At 32.9% G+C, this 22,265-nt stretch overlaps 1 protein-coding gene across 1 annotated transcript in view; it reads right to left on the reverse strand.

The window, feature by feature from the left end:
• The window catches only part of LOC140044997 (uncharacterized), an 82,434-nt gene that overhangs the window by 54,169 nt on the left and 6,000 nt on the right, over nt 1–22,265 (reverse strand). Inside the window, exons 3-5 of the mRNA XM_072089726.1 lie at nt 21,592–21,704; nt 16,450–16,633; nt 15,659–15,763 (exon numbers count right to left, since the gene is read on the reverse strand). Of these exons, the coding sequence (XP_071945827.1) occupies nt 15,659–15,763; nt 16,450–16,633; nt 21,592–21,704 (402 nt within the window). The remainder of the gene's footprint in view (nt 1–15,658; nt 15,764–16,449; nt 16,634–21,591; nt 21,705–22,265) is intronic.

Below are 22,265 nucleotides of genomic sequence, written 5' to 3' on the forward strand. Positions count from 1 at the left end.
TCATCCTTTCAGACACATTTTTAATGGAATAGGTTAACCACTTTTGTAAATGGAATGCCTATCATAATTAATGTATATGATCTCAAGTATAACCCCATGCTTAAATATAATCCTGATCAATTTAAGTCATTTTTAATTGAATCCCTATCCCCTAATTACTATTGTAACCAGGCCTTCTCTGGACTGGACAGCAATATATTATTATTGTTGGGATATCAGCTGGTTTTATACATGATTTTTTATTGAGAAATGAGGTTGCTTGATGGCTAAAAAAGAGAAGTATTCATTACTTGCAGCTAGTTAGAGACATAATATTTCTTTAAAATTAATCAAATCTAGAAATAATTATCATAAACATGGACTACAGTATAGCATTAACATTTCTTAACAACATTGAAAATTAATCTTCTAAATATTGTACTACTACCAGTGAAAGATGAAAGGTTCTTTATTAACATCACTCAATACAGTTACAGTACAAATGGGAATTAAAACAATTTCAGCTCTTTAAATCGTGTGAAATTATTGATTGAAGTATTATTCAAGATTATGACATGCATTCACCTTCAAGAATTGAAGAGAATATCAGATGAAATTGATACAAAAACGATGATGTTAATGCTTACTATCATAGCGATGGTAGTGGTTTTAGTGGCTATACTCATGACGATGGCTGACATGATCATGACGATGGCTGACATGATCATGACGATGGCTGACATGATCATGACGATGGCTGACATGATCATGACGATGGCTGACATGATCATGACGATGGCTGACATGATCATTACGATGGCTGACATGATCATGACGATGGCTGACATGATCATGACGATGGCTGACATGATCATGACGATGGCTGACATGATCATGACAATGGCTGACATGATCATGACGATGGCTGACATGATCATGACGATGGCTGACATGATCATGACGATGGCTGACATGATCATGACGATAGCTGACATGATCATGACGATGGCTGACATGATCATGACGATGGCTCACATGATCATGACGATGGCTCACATGATCATGACGATGGCTCACATGATCATGACGATGGCTCACATGATCATGACGATGGCTGACATGATCATGACGATGGCTGACATGATCATGACGATGGCTGACATGATCATGACGATGGCTGACATGATCATGACGATGGCTGACATGATCATGACGATGGCTGACATGATCATGACGTCCCACAGAAATAAAGGAAACCTAATGTATTAACCGATATAGCAGAGGAAACGCTTTGAAAGTAGGGCTCCCAAATATATTTCTAGTTTTAGAACGCTGCACAAAATTGGTTAAAAAAGTGACAGGCTTCACACAAGCTGTGAGGACATAGCTACAATAATAATATTAAAATGGGATTATTAGATCTGTGAGAGAGGAAGCAGCTGTGTGAACACTGCAACAAATGTAGCCATATATAACTGCATCGAGTATATTATGCCTAATCACATTGATTGGGTATAATGATAATCTACCACTTAATTTAGGCCTATTCAGACACAAAACTTTTTTTATTTTGTGTTGCAGCTAAAAGTTGCACAGCAATAACCGGTTAAAGATGTATTGTCCCCCTGAAAAAATAATTCTTAAAAATGTTTTTGTTGAATATTCCATTTTAATGTAACATAATAGTTATCCACCTTGACCAAAAATTGGATCAAAAAAAATGTATTTAACTGAAAAAAAATGTAATTTAAAGTAAAAAATGGTCAAATTGGCTGCCAAAATTAAAAAAAAACAATAGAACCAACTGAGTGAGCTGGCATGGGACACAAATAAATAAATAACAAATTGAATGGGTAGTTTTACCAGTTATTGTTGCACTGCCATTAATAACCAGTTAGTAAAAAATTGTCCTGTTTCTGCTCCCAAGAAAGATTAAAGTTTAATTTATTCACACCATTTTTACTGGTTACAGGAACAGGACCATACAATCCTGAGTATAATACCATCTCCTAATTTCTAAACATGTCATCCTACGGCTATACTTGATCAATAGTAGTACAGTACCCTAGTAGTACATGTCATCCTACGGCTATACTTGATCAATAGTAGTACAGTACCCTAGTAGTACATGTCATCCTACGGCTATACTTGATCAATAGTAGTACAGTACCCTAGTAGTACATGTCATCCTACGGCTATACTTGATCAATAGTAGTACAGTACCCTAGTAGTACATGTCATCCTACGGCTATACTTGAGCAATAGTAGTACAGTACCCTAGTAGTACATGTCATCCTACGGCTATACTTGATCAATAGTAGTACAGTACCCTAGTAGTACATGTCATCCTACGGCTATACTTGATCAATAGTAGTACAGTACCCTAGTAGTACATGTCATCCTACGGCTATACTTGATCAATAGTAGTACAGTACCCTAGTAGTACATGTCATCCTACGGCTATACTTGATCAATAGTAGTACAGTACCCTAGTAGTACATGTCATCCTACGGCTATACTTGATCAATAGTAGTACAGTACCCTAGTAGTACATGTCATCCTACGGCTATACTTGATCAATAGTAGTACAGTACCCTAGTAGTACATGTCATCCTACGGCTATACTTGATCAATAGTAGTACAGTACCCTAGTAGTACATGTCATCCTACGGCTATACTTGATCAATAGTAGTACAGTACCCTAGTAGTACATGTCATCCTACGGCTATACTTGATCAATAGTAGTACAGTACCCTAGTAGTACATGTCATCCTACGGCTATACTTGATCAATAGTAGTACAGTACCCTAGTAGTACAGTACCCTAGTAGTACAGTACCCTAGTAGTACAGTACCCTAGTAGTACAGTACCCTAGTAGTACAGTACCCTAGTAGTACAGTACCCTAGTAGTACAGTACCCTAGTAGTACAGTACCCTAGTAGTACAGTACCCTAGTAGTACAGTACCCTAGTAGTACAGTACCCTAGTAGTACAGTACCCTAGTAGTACAGTACCCTAGTAGTACAGTACCCTAGTAGTACAGTACCCTAGTAGTACAGTACCCTAGTAGTACAGTACCCTAGTAGTATTTTGTCTTGCTCGATTTATTCCCATTACATCCTTTCTCAAAATTGAAGAAATCCATTCAAATATAACCCACCACTCAATACTTGCTTTAGGAATAAGAATAACAATAGTGCTTCCTGTCGATTTAACAGGAGCGAACCGGCACCTCTATTGAAATTTTAACTTAAAACTTTCCTTTCAAAAAGCTTACATAGATAGAGAGGCGAATATAATTTTTCATAAACAAATCATAAACACTTTCCATAAGTTTATTTTGAAAAATTATATCAAATTATTGCTAAAAAATCATTGTCAGAAAGAAATCTACCGATGGGTCAGGAAAAATTACGTTGGTTGGTATCCACACAGGCATATTGTAAATATATAAATTTGAATACCATCTTCAACCTGGAGGCTACTAACTATCATCTAGTACAGGTGTTGGAGGCTACTAACTATCATCTAGTACAGGTGTTGGAGGCTACTAACTATCATCTAGTACAGGTGTTGCAGGCTACTAACTATCATCTAGTACAGGTGTTGCAGGCTACTAACTATCATCTAGTACAGGTGTTGCAGGCTACTAACTATCATCTAGTACAGGTGTTGGAGGTATTTACTAAATGTTCAGCAAGTATGTGGCAATACAAATATCCAATAGCCTAGTAGTAGTGTTCAATTCAGGTGATCATTCATTTTCTGTTTCGCATGAGGACAATTTTCCATGATGCATTTTGCTAAATCAATACACCATTGGAAAGTGTCATTTCAATGTATGTATCAAAGCCTTATGTAGGCCTACAATAGTAATGCTATTCAGAACCAAAGATGTCGGTCAACTCTCACAAATAAGTCGAATTCTGTCTACTATTTAAAATACATTTTGAATATCACCCGAATAAGTTCTTCAGGAAGTGTATGTTTTTATGATTCTTTTTATCATGATTCAAATGAGTAAACAAATTATTTTAAAATCTTTATGACTGAGAATTTTAACCTAAATGATATCAATCATGACTTTCAATAAATACAAACCACAATATGCTAATTAAAGATAAAAATAGACACTATTGCAGTCAAATATCAAAGATTCACTATAATAACATCATATTTAATACAAAAACACCATCAGAATAATACCCAATGACAACAATGCAAATTAATTTTCCCACAAAGTTGTCAATATTTGACAGCTGAGGCATATATTTTATGCGAGAAGAACCCATTCTTTTTATTTATTATGTGTTCAATTTATTTACAAAGAATCAATAAAGAATACATGTTGCCATGGAAAAGGGATTTTTACTTAAATACAAATTTCTGAAGTACTCTAAATACGGTAGGCAGACACTTGAGCATATGATAATATGCACTGATATTATATATAAATAGACGATGGTTTATTAATATTTCCTTGTTTGATTGCTATCTAATCAATATTATCAATATATTTTTTAATGTCTACAGAGTAAAAAGAATGTCACAATTGACTGGCTTCCACTATACACCTAAAAATTGGTCTTAATCTTGTATAAATGCAGTAGTCATTCTTGATTGTCACTGATACTTTCATCAAGCAGTTTCATAAAGCATGCATTGTATGATGCAAAACTAAGGCTTCAAGCAGTTTCATAAAGCATGCATTTGTATGATAAATGGAAAACTAAGGCTTTGTACTGAACATTAAACTATATTTTCTCAATTCTGATTAAAAGCAGAATATGGATTTAAGAAACTTGGTATTTGCAATTGTTAACAGTAATTAATCTGCTGGCACTTGTAGTTGTACTGTAATAAAGAATACAGGTTTATGTCTCTGTATTGGATAGGCGAGGTACTTTTTCTCGCAACACTAGTTCTTCTTCATCCAGAAGACGTTTGTAGTAACAATATTGTCAACTTTACCATTTACACATGGTAAACCTTACAGTACATGTAGGTTTTTAAAACCTTTATATTGTTTTAATAGTTATTATTATAAACCTCCAGCTAGTTTTAGCATCAGAGATAATAACTGCATTGCACTACAATTTTGTTCTTATTGTTGTAAACAAACAAGTTCATGATATTGTGACAAAACCCCAGAAACAGATTAGACCCTATTGAATATTTGAGAATTATATGAATAATACATTATATTATAGTCACTGATTATAGTACAGGTATCGGCAATTTCAAAAGGTATATAGGGGAGCTTAGAAAAAGCCTATTAAAACTGTCTAAAAGAGCTCATGAATGGTGGCATTGTATAGCTTACATGGGTTCAACAATGACTAATAAGTGTGGCCATTTATCATTTCTGCAATCATTCTATATAAAGAATTTCTACAAATATTAGCAATAGATGCAGAAGCACTTAATGGATATCCAATTGTGAGACTAAATTGATGGTGTTATAGTTCAGATTGCTTATTTTGCTGTATTTAGAATTTATATCAAACCTGCATGATTATATCCAAGGTGCAGTTCGCACTAATAATTTCTTTTCATTTGAAAAATCATATCCTAGACAAAACACACACAGACAGCTGTTCTTTTTGTTAAAATATGATTCATTTTTCAAATATGTCCACTTATATTCTTCAAGGTTTTGTTTTAAAAATAAAAGGAGACCTAATAATGATATAATAGGGGAGAACATTTTAGTAGAGATGGTTTAATAAAGTCTCTAGATAGGCTTTAAAACTCAGAAACATCTTACACAGCCATGTAAAAGCCCTGCTCTTTCAAATAGTTATTTTGATTTTTTTTTATAGATTTATAGAAATCTTCGTTTTTCTCTCTACAGCTATTAAATTACGTGAAAAACAAACTATGCAAACTATTAAAGTCAATCTGATGAGTCTGGTGGCATAGCAAGTTTGAGTCAATGAGAAAACAAAATCTCGTTTTACTGGTGTATTTTTTTATATTGACTATTTTCTTTCTTTATTATACTATTTTGCAGTTCCATGAACAAAATACATTACGAGCAAATAATAAAACAATATTTTCAAGTTGATTGATATACCAGCAACATTCTTTTAAATGTTTATTAACAATTAGATCAATTAAATTTGATCCAAGTCAATAAAATCATGTTGTAATTTGACTCCTAAAACATGTTACAAAAAACATGGATTTCAACCAAAGTGACAATTTTGATATAATTATAACAATGAAAATATTAGCAATAGAAAATCAGAAATTGAATCTATTCATTGCACAAATTAAACAATACGGTATATTGAACAATCATATGCCCTGAGCTTCCTTCCACTATGTTTTTATTTTCTTTAATAAGCATTCCTAATTATTAAATATCTAATTACATACAGAACAATGAACAACCAGTAGCAAAAATAATAATTTCTGACTAGGACAGATTCTTTATCAATATTTCTAATCAGTTTCAATGATAAACCAGAAATATGGCAATATGATATTTGATATTATGGACAGAATGAAACCATAAAAGGCACAGACTGGTTATGCAGTATGTTAATTAACAGACTAAAGATCAGGTTTCCTCAATGAAATAAAATACGTTTAATTTGATCAGAAAGAAGTACACAGAAGTCTAAACTAATCTTTCAAACTGTTTTGTTGCTTGTGTATTTCTGCTACCTGTATAAATGCCAACAATCAGTCATTAATAATAATATCAATCATTATAGCAGAATACATCTCCATCTCCAGGAATAGTCTTTAAGGTTATTTGTAACTGTCCCATCAAGCCAATAGATAAGTTTTCAAGTACTTATCAGTTTTAATACTGGACATCAATTGTTTTTAACACTCAGGGCCTGTTTCTGCTGCATAAAAATAACCGGTTAAAATCGGTGTGAACTCCATTTTCTTGGGAGCTGAAACAGGACAAATCTGTGGTCACCGGTTAAAAGGCAGCGCAAAATAACCGACCAAACAGACTAATACGCACCTTGTAAAGATTGTTGTACACTAATTATCTCATGAAAATATCTAGTGAAATCAGGCCAGTTACTGAGAAGGTTTACAGGGCGGCGAACTTGTACTAATTTGAATGGCATGCCATGGTCCTGGTAAAAAAAAAAACTTTTTCCTATTATTTACCGCCCAACCATGACAATCAATCAGCACACAGGATTAACATTCAGAATAACGCTTTCAAATAAAATTAGTTTGACGGACAAAATGGAATACTTTAACAGTTTATTCTCTCTACAGTAAATCAATTTAATGAGAAAAAAAGTAAAAATGTTGTTTAATATTTAACACTTTGACTGCCAGAGGTTTTCCCAGTTAGAAACTGCCACTGCCAGCGTTTTTAGCCCAATTCGATGTTTTTATTAAAGCTGGTTGAAACCATGTATGTGATCGGATTTATATGTATTTAGACTAAAATAATCATAAAGATTTTAGCTTTACAATGGTACCACGAACGATTTTCAAATCGCAATATGTAAATCGTAATAGTAAAATAAAAGTAATTCACTTTGAGTTTTTCGTAGTTTCACGCAAGAAAGAAAGAAAATATCGCCCGGTGAGATCAACAAACAACGAAAAAGTTACTTACACAGCATCGATAGGCCTATAAAAACAAGTTATCACTATCGAAAAATGTATTACATTTTATAAATCATAAATCTTACATCAATGTTTTGCCAAAATCCACATAGTAAAGACACCAGGCCTAGTTAACCAGGCCTAAAGTTGGTCCGGAACAGTTTGACGACTAGGCCTAGGCTAGCCTAGTACTACTAGCCTAGCTAGTAAACTGATGATAATATCCATTACATTCCTAAACAAGTTTATTACGTGAAACTCTGTCACTTACAGTGAAACACCAAGACAATTAGGGTATACAGTCGACCTTCTCATTTACGTACCCCTTGGTCTGAGAGGCGTTCGTAAATGAAAAAGTTCGTAAATGGGAAGGTTCGGAAAAAAGCGCCCTCTATTAAATCAGTGGTAAAAACATGTCCAAACAAAATGCCCTATGTACAACTTATACTGTGTATAGTACACTATAAAGAACAAACAGTATTAAAAATACAGTATAAAACAATTAGATTTAACATGTAAATTAACACCTTAAATGCCAAAAAGATTGATATTTCTGCTTTTTGTTACGTTAACACACATTCTCTGTACCAAAATTCCATCGTTTACTTTTTATTGTGCATATTTTGACACAAACTGTAATTTACGAACTTGTTCCTAAAGTAATAATATCAAATCCGTTCTGGACCGCAAATATTTACATTTTTAAGCTACTATGTATGTGTGGTGTTTGACAGCAAGTAAAATGGAATTCCCAGAAAAATGGCTATGCGACGACTGACAACAAAGTTTTAAAATGTTAATAAATAAGAGTCAAGTGTTTTTTTATATCGTAACCACATGCACAAACAAAACTAAATTGATAGTATGGTCATCGTAGCTAGCCTTTTTTGCAGTTCGCGATCAACCTTTGTTTTTTTCAAAAACACGTGCAGGGTGCTCTCCATGCACTCCAGCAGTGGGGATGATGATCTCTAGCTTAGGCCTAGACTAAACGGCCTAGCTAACGGCCTAGGAATAGACAACTTTTAAACTAGAAATAAATCGTGGATCGTTTTTAATAAGCTTTGCTTTATTTATGAAATAATTGTTTTGGGGTAGTTTAATAAATTAAGAAGATAATAAATTAGTAGGTACGTAAAAGTTTTATTAATATTACTGATGACGTCATCGTTCGAACGGCGTTCGTAAAATAGAAGGTTCGTAATTGAGAAGTGTGTAAATGAGAAGGTCGACTGTACATCGATAATAAAATTAAATTTCATATTGAAACTCCATTATTTTTTATTCAGATAACAAACAAACATGCCAATCCACAAAAACTTTTGTAATGCTTCGGCGGCATAGCTAGAGCACGACCGATACACAATGTGCCAAGACATCGCTACTGTGATGCGCGCCGCGGTGTATGTTATTTCGACAGGTACCATTTTGACAGTCATTCGTAACCAGATTAGTTACTTTCAAAAAATGCGAAACAGGAAGATCTTCGTGTTTGGCAGTCAAAGTGTTAATTAATAATAGCCAAGAATGTATATCATTACTAATGGTAATTAATACATTCTTTAATAATGGGTGTTTGTTTTATAAAGCCAGAACATTAAACTGCTAATGTAAACAAGCTATTATTTATAGTGGCTCTTTATTTCAATCATGTTACAATTTTAAGTGAAAAAAAAAAAAGAATGTATGTTATGAGTAATATAAATTAAATAAATATAACAGTTTGTTAATAAATTAGCAAAATTGATTTTAATATACAGTACAGTGTCCATAAATAATTCAGTGTCAAGTCACATTGTAATCTATCAATAAATAAATATTAAACATTATGATTGTGTCTATGAATGACATATAATAGAAAAAATAGGTTCTTACTGTAGCAGTACCACCCAGTAGGCCAAACTCTATTGACAAACTGTAGTATAAACAGGCTTTGAATTTATTAAGAGTATTTTGGGGATATAACAATTATGTTTATGTCAATACACAGGAACTGTTTTCATTGTTGTTAATGCATTTAATAGCTTACACCTTGGCAGATTTGATAAATGAACATCTTGGCTTCCTACTGACAATAGAGCACTTGCAATTACCTTGCTTAATGTCTTTCTAAATACTCGATATTAACAATACCATTCTACACTCGGGAATAAAAGCTTTTAAAGCTTCTTCTGTCACAGGCTAAAAATATTTTTATTTATTTTATTTTATTTAATTTTCAGGCAAACATAAATGACAACACAGCGGTGCAGCACCCTGAGGATTGCCATGAGTGCAAAGCACTATCGAGATGGCTCTCCATATACTGCACTAGAACATATAAGACAAACATATACACAAGATGCTCTACATAGACAAAGACTTATTATTAAGTCTTTGGGAGTGGAGTTGTAAATTGTCATGAGAAAAAAACCCTGACATATGACAGGACTTGAACCCAGGACCCTTAGATTGGTAGCCAAGCATCATAACCACCAAGCCACAGCTCCACTCCTACATGTACTTCTAACAACATTTTTAATTACTTTAAAATAAGCTTAGTATAAGACCATCTTTGTTTGTTGCTTTAGCTATGTGTACTTTTTTTAAATCCTTTATTTTTTTTAATTATTAAACTACCACATCCATTATAACACAAACATTAATACAACAAATTTAGCTGCTTATTACAACCATGAAGAATTTAGGACATCTAGGATGCTGTTAAAAGCATTGCCAAGCTTGTATTGGTCATTGACATTTAATTTTCATTTCAGTACTGTATTCTCAAAAGCTCAGCTATGATACGTACCATGTACACTGTCAGTCACATGTACCACATTTGAGAAGTAAAAGCCCATGAAAACCAGAATAACAAATCGGTTGCTAGACATTTACTTTTTTATTATGACATATGTCAGTAGAACAAATTGATTGTGACATTCATTCAATTAAACAACAACATTTATTAAATTATTTGTTTGTGTAATTGTTATGTTTAGGAAATTCCTATAAGTATATTATGGCATCCGCAACATCTTTTTAATAAATCAGCTAATATTGTAAGATTAAAACTCTCGCATAGAAATTTGAATACAACTGACACCTGAATAAATAGCCCCATACTATATAGCATTAATATAGGCAACAACTGCAATATTATTACTTAATAAAAATGCATGTGAAATTAAAAATAAACAATGTTCAATTCAATGACTATAGCTGTTAACAATGTTTGTGACATTCTTCAATATATTTACATTTTTATTGGCCGCGTCTGTTTAATTAATCTGTGCAGAACACAAACAATGAGGTAATATTAAACATGACTGAGGAACAGTGTCTGTTTACTTTTACAGCAGATTTAGAATAAATTAGCTATATATATTTTTTTCATTCATTTATTATCAGCCAGAATGATGAATTTATGTTTTTAATATAATTTGTTATTTAGTTAGCTCAATAAATATCTTTTCCGACAAAATTAGAATTGCTAAAAATGTGATTAACTTGTTTCCAAAAAAATATAACGGATATATCAATGAAACACATTTTTAAACATTTTTAACAGTAGTTTATCAAATCATTTCCACTGTAAAAACACTAAAGTGAGAGAGTAAACACTTGTTATCCATGCAAGCTGACATGTATGACACATCCAGTAATTAACAAGACAATTAAACAAATGCTCGATTACTCTTTGAGAAAAACAATGGAAATTTGTTCAAAGAATAGCTAGATGGACAAATCAATAACAACCGATTGGCATCCGACAAATCCATGATACGATACATTAGTATTAAACCCTATTGTTCTAACTTACTTGCCTGAAATTGAGATTGTATAGAGCAATTGTTATAGTTGATATGATCAATGTCAGACTATTAGCATGTGAGAGACAGGAAAAAAGTGCATCCTAATTATAGGTGCTTTCATAGGATAATTATACTACAATATTATTCATAATTCAGATTACAGGGTGATTACATGGTTTACATACCAGAGTATAGGTCCACCCTAAGTATAATTCTACCTCCAAACTTCGCCCTGTATTATTGTTAAAATTGATAAAACCATTGTACAAGTCGACCCCTGAAAACAGTGGAATTTCCAAACATAACGGGACGCATTATTATAGAGGGCGTGCATATATCCTGAATATTCATGATGCATGCCTGAGCTCATGACATCATACTTGCAAAACACATTGTCTGACCTGATGCATGTTCGCAGTGCAGATCGGAGTTACTTAAAGACACTAGACCTGCAATTTTTGACGTTTTGTAAAAAATACTGCAGATTATATAACTTTAAAAACATTAAACCAGGTCATTTCTTGTATTAAATGTGCGTTCTATTGAGGTTAATTAGAAGATAAGAAAAAAACAATGCACTACCTGATTGATTAGTAGCTCGTGTCGTATTCTCTCGTAGATGTTTCTAGGCCTAGTTGGGCTTAGTTTTGTAGGCCTAGCTGGTAAAGACCTAGCCTGACGTTATCGCAATGCTGAAATTAATTGTCTTTCCTTTGTTGGCAGAATCCATTAATATGTAGGCCTAGCTATGACATAATTAAACCTGCATAATCACAATTGATTCTAAGGTTATTCATTGCTTTAAAACTGTGTTTTTATAAAGCAAAGCAATCAAAAGGAAATTATACTTTATTGGATATAACCCACTTACTAATCATAGGCAATAAAAGAATTTTATTTACATTAACACTTTTTTAAAACAATATAAGGGGTCCTCAAATTAAATAAATGCAATCGTGTTTACTATTTTTAAACAAAGAGAAGGAATCGGATTGAGGAGTTTAAGGAGAAAGGAAAACAAAGTCTGTATGTTCTTAACTGTATTCCTTTCTCTCGGGTGACTCTTACCAAGGCAGCTGAAATTCACATTCAAACATAATACAATCAATTTATAAAAATTCTATTTTTTATAGGTCATGTTGAGTCATAAATAAATAAGCATAAAGGAAATACATATGTCAATACCTAAAGTATTATTTTATTGTTTATCAGTTTAGAATAACTGTTAGAACATATTTGAAAGCAAAATTAAAATGGTACAAATATTGTCCGTGTGTATATTTATCAAAATCATGTATATATTAGTTTTGTCCAAATCAATTGATCATCAACAATAGTACATATCTCAACCTGTCCATGCAACAGTAGTGCTGACATTAGTTCCTAGTTTTCATAGAGCTTCATTAAAATACTTAAGGTGAACACTTTGTATCCAACTACCTGCATGCTGATAAATTCTTGCAATACCTTAATACACACCCCGGGTGAACAAACAAGTCGCACATTTCAACCTTAAATACACACCCCGGGTGAACAAACAAGTCGCACATTTCAACATTAAGGCTACAAATAAGCGTGCGTGGGACTTATTAGATCAGTAAACATAGTTTAAGACTATAGATGGCAGCACACTAGTTTGACAAAAAAAGTGTGATGTTTCTAATATCTGGGCACATCACATTTATTTGTCACATCAAGTTTGATAGTGTAGAGAGAGCTTTACCTAGCAAGTGTCACAAATTTATGACATTTATATTTACAAACCAATGTAAACAAACAATAATCTCTATACAACATAATGACTTGGGGCCTGTTTCTGCTGTTTCATTTGTGGATGAATGAAATCACAAGATATGTTATTCAGTTGTGGGGGAGAGAAAGTACGGGGAAGGATGGCAGGCAATAGAAAAGAATCACAGATAACAAATAAGAGCATTTTTGCGAAAGTAAAAGAGGAGTTTGGGGTGGAGTTCCGGGGACTACCCAAGCTAAGCAATTTGAGGCGTTAGTACACGCTCGCGAAGGGTATGGATGGTCCTATATAAACACCAAAACGGAAACAAAAAAGGGACTCAGAATGTTGCAAATACCTACCAAACGATAGTAGATAATGGTTAATTAATTATGAAAACCCAAATTTTATAGCAAAAATCATCCGAATTTATGTTATAAACGATGAAATTAGCAACAAAAACTTAATCCAAACGAGCGTATTTATGGCACGCCCTTAGTGCCTTTAATAGGAGAACAATGAACATTCTTACTTTGATCGTTTTACATAATATAATTTTTTAGAAAAACATCACATCGACCGAAAACAAAGGTAATCAGAGCCTTTGATAATATATTAAATATGATTTTATTAAGCATAGAAATGTGTTATTATTTATGTTCGTACATAAATATACGAAATAATGTTCAATACTCATTACTTTATTGAAGGCACTATGTGCGTGCGATATTCTATGACTTGGATACTCTCGTTTTATTTAAGTTTTTATGGCTAAACTCATCGTTTTTAACATAAATTCGGACGATTTTTGCTATAAAAGTTGGGTTTTCATAATTAATTAACAATTATCTACTCTCGTTTGGTAAGTATTGCAACAATCTGAGTCTCGTTTTTGTTTCCGTTTGGTGTTTTGTAGGACCGCGCTCGCGAAAGACAACAGTCGTTCACGTGGGAAGGGCCGTATTTCATCGCCTTTGTTGAGGATAAAAATTATCCTAGGCGATCGGGCGCTGCACGACCCTCCCCATCATGTTATTGAAGGCGCCATGAGAATTAATTTTATTAGCGATGTAAGTAGGCTTTAAAAAAAAAAAAAAACTTGTAGACCTGGAGACAACATTTTATTTTTTTAACATGTTTGAGTGAGATGTTCGACGATATATACACACGTGTGTATCACGACTTTGATGTAAACAAACAAACAGCCAACTCACTACTTCCGTCTGAGTGTATTGCATTTTGGGTAATGATGACGTTTTGCTCGACGACCACCCATAGATTTAACCGGTTATTTCGGAGCACAAATTGAGCAGAAACGCGGTCTTGTTATTGTTATCTATTTTTAATCTATTTAAAAATAACCGGTTAAATTGCGTTATGCAGCAGAAACAGACCCTTGCTCAACAATTTACTAAATGATGATTTAAAATTTTCTCTGTGATTATAGCAAATTGTTTGAGGAAAGCAAAGCAAAACGTCATTGTACTCAGTTTAGTTTACGTGACAGTATTTTGTACTGTTGTAACATTTAAGATGTTCAATATGAGAACAGTAATACTAGGACAACGGCAGTAAATAGGGTACAAGAACAGTAATACTAGGACAACGGCAGTAAATAGGGTACAAGAACAGTAATACTAGGACAACGGCAGTAAATAGGGTACAAGAACAGTAATACTAGGACAACGGCAGTAAATAGGGTACAAGAACAGTAATACTAGGACAACGGCAGTAAATAGGGTACAAGAACAGTAATACTAGGACAACGGCAGTAAATAGGGTACAAGAACAGTAATACTAGGACAACGGCAGTAAATAGGGTTCCATTTTTTGTTTGTTTTTGTTTCATTCTAACACAGAAGTAATTACTTGTGCCACAATTGAATCAAAGATATGGTCTGTGATAAACCATCAATCAAACATCAATGCACAAAATACATTTACAAAACAAAAACACCATAGTACTAACAAGTCAGTCACACAAAAAAGAAAAACATTAAGTATATATAAAGATAAAACAATTTTACAAATACAAATAGCTTTATTCATCAAATCAAAATAAAATAATAGATTCAAGAAAACGATGAAATGGGGTCTCAGGAAAACAGGTTTGTATGATAAGAGACCCCAGATTACCTAATTATTTAAAAATTGGTTTACAAAATAATAGTTCAACAGTAAAAAAGATAAGTGGAGACCACCAAAAAATAGACAAGCAAATTATTTAAAACACTATTTTCCAAAAAATCTTATTGTGATGAGTTTTAAAAAAGCGTAAACTGTTCAGTTTGGTAACCACAGCGTGTTGCTAACGCCTAAACTGTTCAGTTTGGTAACCACAGCGTGTTGCTAACGCCTAAACTGTTCAGTTTGGTAACCACAGCGTGTTGCTAAAGCCTAAACTGTTCAGTTTGGTAACCACAGCGTGTTGCTAACGCCTAAACTGTTCAGTTTGGTAACCACAGCGTGTTGCTAACGCCTAAACTGTTCAGTTTGGTAACCACAGTGTGTTGCTAACAATTGTTACTGTCCAGTAGAATAACTAGATAAAAATAAATGTTACCTGCAGTAAATTAATGAGTGGTTGTATTGCACCTTGCTTAATAAGAATCTCACGAAATTCTGGTCCCTCACATGCAATGTTCCCTAAAGCCCAGCTACATTGATCCTACATACAAATAAAATTTTCATTTAATATCAATTAGAAAAATAATAATAATAATATACAATATGTGTGTGTATACTGTATACTGTATCTGTATAAAAGTAAAACTAATACTAACTAGAAAGCCACTCCGAACGTGCATACCTCCGCCTACTGTAAAATTCTCCTACATAAGATTTCTCTGGGAAAAAATATATATTATATATATATTTGTGTGTGTCTTAATGCTGTTTGTGATTTAGACTAATATCACTACAAGCATGTGTATGCGAGTTTGGTGTAATGGTTATGTAAGAAGCCTTTCAATTAACATTAGAACAGCAACGCTAAAATCAAACGAGTGAATTTAAAAAGAAATAGGTTTTTTAAACAACTCGCATCAAAAAAGGTGCACATTAAATCAAATTAGGTTACTTTAAGACTGCTCCCCGGCTTAACACTAGCAGGTCTGAAAAGTACACTAAAAAGTGGTCCAGAATTGGGGCCATTGTCCCAAATGGTCCTATTTTATTTTAATGGAATGGTCCTTGACCACATATCTATCTGTATATTCATTTTCGTAAAGATCTTGTAATTACTTTTTGAGTAATCCTGCTAACAAACAAACAAACAAACACACAAGATCGATTACATAACCTCCTTGGCGGAGATAAAAAAGTAGTCAACAAGAAAACTGTTTGTTAGCATACCTGCAGTGGTGCACTGTGTCCCTGAAGATATACAATGAGGTAAGGGGAAGCATGCTTAAGAGCTAGCATAGCATGGTCTGTTTTACCGGCAGCAATGTTTGTTATACACCATGACGCTTCTAGTTGTAAGCCTGGGTTGTTGCATGTTAGTAAACTAATTAGGCTTTGAAAAGCACCATCAATACTGATAAAAGAAAAATATATTTGAAGTCGTTTATAATAATAATAATAATAATAATAATATCAAACATTTATAAAGCGCTCTTTACCGGAGTCTCACAGTGCAACATGAAAAGAATAAATTGAAATAGGTGAGTTTTCAGCAGAGATCGGAATTGAAAAGAGTGCAATGGGTGTACAAAGAAGTTGGTTCCAGATCTCTAGTGCTCGAGAAACAAAGGCATGGATTTAAAGTTGGTTCTAGGTAGCGTTAACATAAGACTAGATCCTTTTCAGAATGAAGACCTTTCTGTAGTAGGACATACGGTTTAATAAGTTTGTAAACATAATGTGGAGCAGTTCCACAAAGACATGAAAAGGTTGAAATCTTTGTACTGTATACTGTTTATAAAGTGAACATTCTGATTTTGATCTCTAACTCCATAAATTGATGCATTTTGCTATTTTCATTCTTCTGTCATCTTCAGTACATTATTTCTTCTTTTTTCTTTGATTATTGATCTTATTATTAGGTTATATGCATTATCATGCATATAACCTCTTGATTCTGTCAAAATCTTTATTTATTTATTTATTCTTTCCTTAGCACTATTTTGTCCGTGAATTATCTTGATATCAGTTTCATCTATCTAAGTCAATTTTTCAGAGTATATTCCTTATGGCCAGGAATCGATGTGGTTATGTTTTCAGGGTGCGCAATCAAACATTACGTGGTCTACACATGATTTTACGAAATCACGTTTGTAATCATATATTCACAAGCATGAATCACAATTAAACAAAATTTGGTACTCATAAATTTCAGGTCATATTTCATCATATGGCAATACAATTACGTGCGTAGCGCATATAACGCTTGCGTACGCGCGCTTAAAATGTTCAAAATTGTCAAAATTTATTTTCGATGAAATTAGAGTACGTTTCAGGCAATTTTAAGCGTTTAAAAAAAATTGCCATGAGTGCGCCGACTTTTGCACGCGCACTGCGCGTTAAACGTTAATGCGCACTCTTTTTGCCCGATTTCTGTTTTACAATCTTTCTTTAATAATATCATCATATTTGATTCACGTTTCAACTCGAAATTGCGTTATACGAGCACGTCAAAAGTGACTGGCTACGCACGTATAAGTTAACAAAATGGTGAAAATATGCTAAATTTCAAAATTAATATATATCGTCAGAAGGCAGGGGAACACCTATTTTTTATTTCATTTTCTTGAAGTGTATGTATCATATGTATGATTTATTATCAAATTAAGAGAACAAAAGTTGATTAAGTCATCATTAATTGCATATTCAATTTTTTTTAAATAATTTCGACAATCAAACAAATTATGACATTTTCTTAGGCCAAAATAACAAACTTAACATTAACTCCTTCCTTCAAAAGTTCATATATTAAAGTTAAAAGTATATAGTTTGACAGTGCATCATTTGTTTACATTTTAAAGATGTCATCATAGTAAAAAATTATAATTCATTGCGGTATGTAATAATCTATTTGCACCAAAGTGGTTACTGCATAATAAATACACTGAGGAATTTTTCTACAACTTTTAGTCAGTTGTGTATGGCTCGATGGTCTGTGCTCGTGTCTATGGCATTCAAGGTACCGAGATCGAGTCTCACCTTGGGAAACGAAATAAGATTTTTTTTTATTATCCGTATTGTTTGTTCAAATTTATTTCTTAGTGTATAGATTATACACATGATTTATAATGAAATCTAGATAAAAATTAACTTATGTCTTTATTATTATGTAACAACAAATGTGGTTTATGACATTATACGCATGGATGTTTGATCGGATTGTGATACCGACTATGGTGTTCGCGTTAGCAAGGTCCTATCATATATTATAAATAATTAAAGATTCTGAGAAAATCAATCAATCAATATATCTTTTAAAAATCAATTATCTTTATTTAAATCAATGCATATAACCTATAATTCGTCATAGTGACGAATTAAATCTAGTTATTATTGATCCTATTATTTTTTATTAAATTTCAAATTGTTTTTTTAAAGAGCAGTGGTGTATATATATCAACCTTTAAGTGACCAAGTCAAAAAAAAAAACACAATTTTCTTTTAAATTTGCACAATGAAAGGTTTGGTTGAAACTAGTCTGGGCTCCAGACGAGTTTCGTCTTAATATTAGTAAAAATATAAATGTTTTTGCACATTTTGCGTTTCATACGTGTATTACTTGAGTTTGGATACTCCGTCTGGGGAAACACGCACAAGTCACGTAGTTTGACACCAAGAATTCTCGGTGCGATTATACGATTATCCAGTTGACTAGTTTCAGCCGCATGCCATTGGCTACTCACTCGTACGCAGTTTTAATATTCATATTTCAGAATTTCAAAGACTCAACAACTAAGATGATGCGCATGCACTATTTTACGTTTAAACAATGTGTTCTTGGGTACATTGATGAAAATTTCTGAAGGCTAGAAATGATTTTATATGCCTAGTAGTCTGGTAAACATTTGATAGGATTTTTCCCAAGAACATGAAAACTCGTCTTGCTTCTAGCTAGCTTCTCCATAAATCAAACATTGAATGGATCATTTAATATTATGCAGAGATAATTTGATTTAATTCCCACCCAGACCTTGTCCTCTTGTTCTGTGTGGTGGTGTAGCCCTGTTGTGTGCCGGTGTGCCTTATTGCCGTTTTATTTGGCAGGTCATATATTATAATATTTATATATTTCAACAGTTGTTCAGTCTCGATCGTACATTCAGCACTGTACATACTCGATCTTTTTCATTTTGAAAAAAAATGATCATTGGTTGATTCGAAATCCATATTTACATACCGCCCGCCCCATATAGCCAAATACGGTATGATAAACTACGTCATTCTTATCGCATGTTTGCTGTCTGCAAATCGATTTCTATACTAGTGTTTCACAAGTCTGTATTTTCAGACAAAAATCAAAATAAAAACAAATAAATAAAAAAAAGACAATGAATACAGACTTGGGGCAAGTCTAGGTTGAAACATGCAGATAAAATTATTTTGGATATCTGTATCTTGTTGCCATAGTAACGGCAATTTTAAAGTGTATTTTTTCCTATTATTTCACTGTCAAATAAGGTAAACGCTCTTACACAGATTGTTGAAATTTAATTTAATTTTTAATACAAGATGATGAAAACTGAGAAACAAACTGAAAGCAAAAAATTGTTGGTCGGGCATGGGAATGGACCATACCATTTATTTTCAATAGGGTGTTTTTACTTGTGGTAAAAAATTAAATTTTGGCCAAAGTTTGGAACTTCACAATGTCTATGGTAACACTTGAATTGTGTTGTTATTGATTATATATATTCTATGGACCTTGTGTGAATGGATAAAAGGCAAAAAACTTTGTGGAATACATTTTTGTTATACTGATGTTGTCACAAAAGTTTGTATTTTTTCTGATTTCAGGATGTGTTATTTGTAAAGTAATGGCATAAAATTTGAACGCAATTCAAATTGAATCAAATATTAAAACCGAAATGTAGATAATCTAAACTCAGTGTTTTGTTAACTTGTGTATGTACATATTCACAGCTATAAACATGTGTATCAATGTTTAAATGAATCAGAGTCAGGCCTCGAATTTTACCGCGGCCACCGCCGTCGGTGCCCTCCCAGTTGGCCTCAATGCCCTCGAAAATGAATAGCACCCACGGCCACTACTGGCCTGCCCTTTTTTTTGCGTTGGCCGCGAGTGCCCTTCCCGAGTTTTACCACAATAAAAACCACTGAATTAGATAGAAAATAATGTCAAGAAGATTTGTTTACACGACTCGGACGAGACGCAAAACTATCGCCTGAGCTGTCTTCGTTGCAAGGGGATTTCCCTAAACGCATTTATTAATACACAAACAGTAAACAAAACATCGAACATTGCAATAGGGAAACCAAAATAATATCATCCCGGCCGCCGTGCGTGGTAAATCATGGTATAGATAGTACATTAAAATACAGGGGTGTAAACTTTAAATAATCAAGCTAAAAACGTTCCTCGATCGGAGGTTACTGAAAGTATTAAAGTCACACAATAATCGAGCTAGCCGCCTTCGATGAATAAAAAAATTACACGCACTCCTAGCCTATCCTCCTGCCGCCGATCCGGTCGAACGCACGCAAATTCAATGAATTGGGAAAACAATTCTATTTGACGCACACGCACCCTCTGATAAGAAATTTCACACACAAAACGTTTATAATTTACAGTCCCTTTCTTTTTTATGCAAAAAATAAAGAATACTAAAATCAAACATTGAAAAGTCATTTTGTAGTTTTCATCAGGTTATTTAAAAAATAATGATTTAGCTTATAAAAAATAAAAAACAGTAAATCAAATAAAAACCCATTGAATTTCAGACAATGGGCTTCCAGTTTACTACTTTTATTTTATTTAGTTAAATAATGTTTCGTTTCCATCAATTTTTTGTCTATTGTGACATTAAAATGGCTTATTCAATAATAAAAAAAAGTGTGGGGGGGGGGGGTTATTTAAGCCTTTGATCTTTAACCTGGTTTCTTCAGAAGAAAGCACAGATTAAATGTTATTTTAAAGCTTTAACCGCTCTTAAATGTCTTAATTTCAAATTCTTATATTTTTTTTTAAGATGCATATTATACTGTAAATCTAAATTTCTAATCTTTGCCCTGTTTTATGTTTTTTATCATTAACTATTATATTTGTTAGTGTTCATGAGACCCGATTCAGTTGGATGGATCCCCCTTTATCAATGATCATTAAATTAATTTCCACACAACAAAAATTAGCTATGCATTTCATTTCATAAGCAACACATTATATACAGTAGATAAAACAAAGTAGGCAACTACTTAAAAATTGTTCATTTCCTTCAGGGCAGATAGAGGGCTCACTATTAAATTTCCTTATTGTCATCACAAAAAGCTATCAATAAATTGTTTTAGTTTTAATACCTTAAGAATGCATCAATGTTTGCTAAATCTTCAGCAAATGCTTTCTTTAGTTGTTTAAGTAATTCAAGATGATCACTGCCAATTACTTGAATGTCCAGTCCAATACTTCCTACCTGTAAAAGTATACCAATGTTATATTAATAGGTTTAATTATGCAAACACTTCTGTTTTTCTGTTGCAAGAGACTCAGACTCCTGCATTTTAGACTCGTCTCTTCCGGCTTAACATCGTGCTTCGTCTCAGGTTACAAAGAACTGAAATTTGATGTTCTAAGAATGTTCAAATACGAAATTTAAGCCATTGTACTGCCATTTATAGTATTTTTTTCCAAACATCGCCACCATGACTGCTTATTACATGTTCCTTAATCCTAGAGGATATGGACATAATTTAGAAATGTGTGGCATTTATCAATATATGCCTAAATTTTTGTTTAAGCTAAAATATTTAAGAAGTGCATAAGCAAATTAAGCTTATTCTACGCTCGCGCTAAGGTCAAATTTTCGTTTGCCAAAATGGCGAAAGGTTTTGAAATACATTAGCCAAATTGAAAATCCTTTAGCTAAATTTAAAAAACCATAAAAATTCGAAAAAATGTTTATTAAATAAATAATGCATGTATTTTTTTTATATTTTATTTCTTTTACATTTATATTATTATTAGGTATCCCAAT

The sequence above is a fragment of the Antedon mediterranea genome, chromosome 3 (genome assembly GCF_964355755.1).
Source record: "Antedon mediterranea chromosome 3, ecAntMedi1.1, whole genome shotgun sequence".
Classification (NCBI taxonomy): domain Eukaryota; kingdom Metazoa; phylum Echinodermata; class Crinoidea; order Comatulida; family Antedonidae; genus Antedon; species Antedon mediterranea.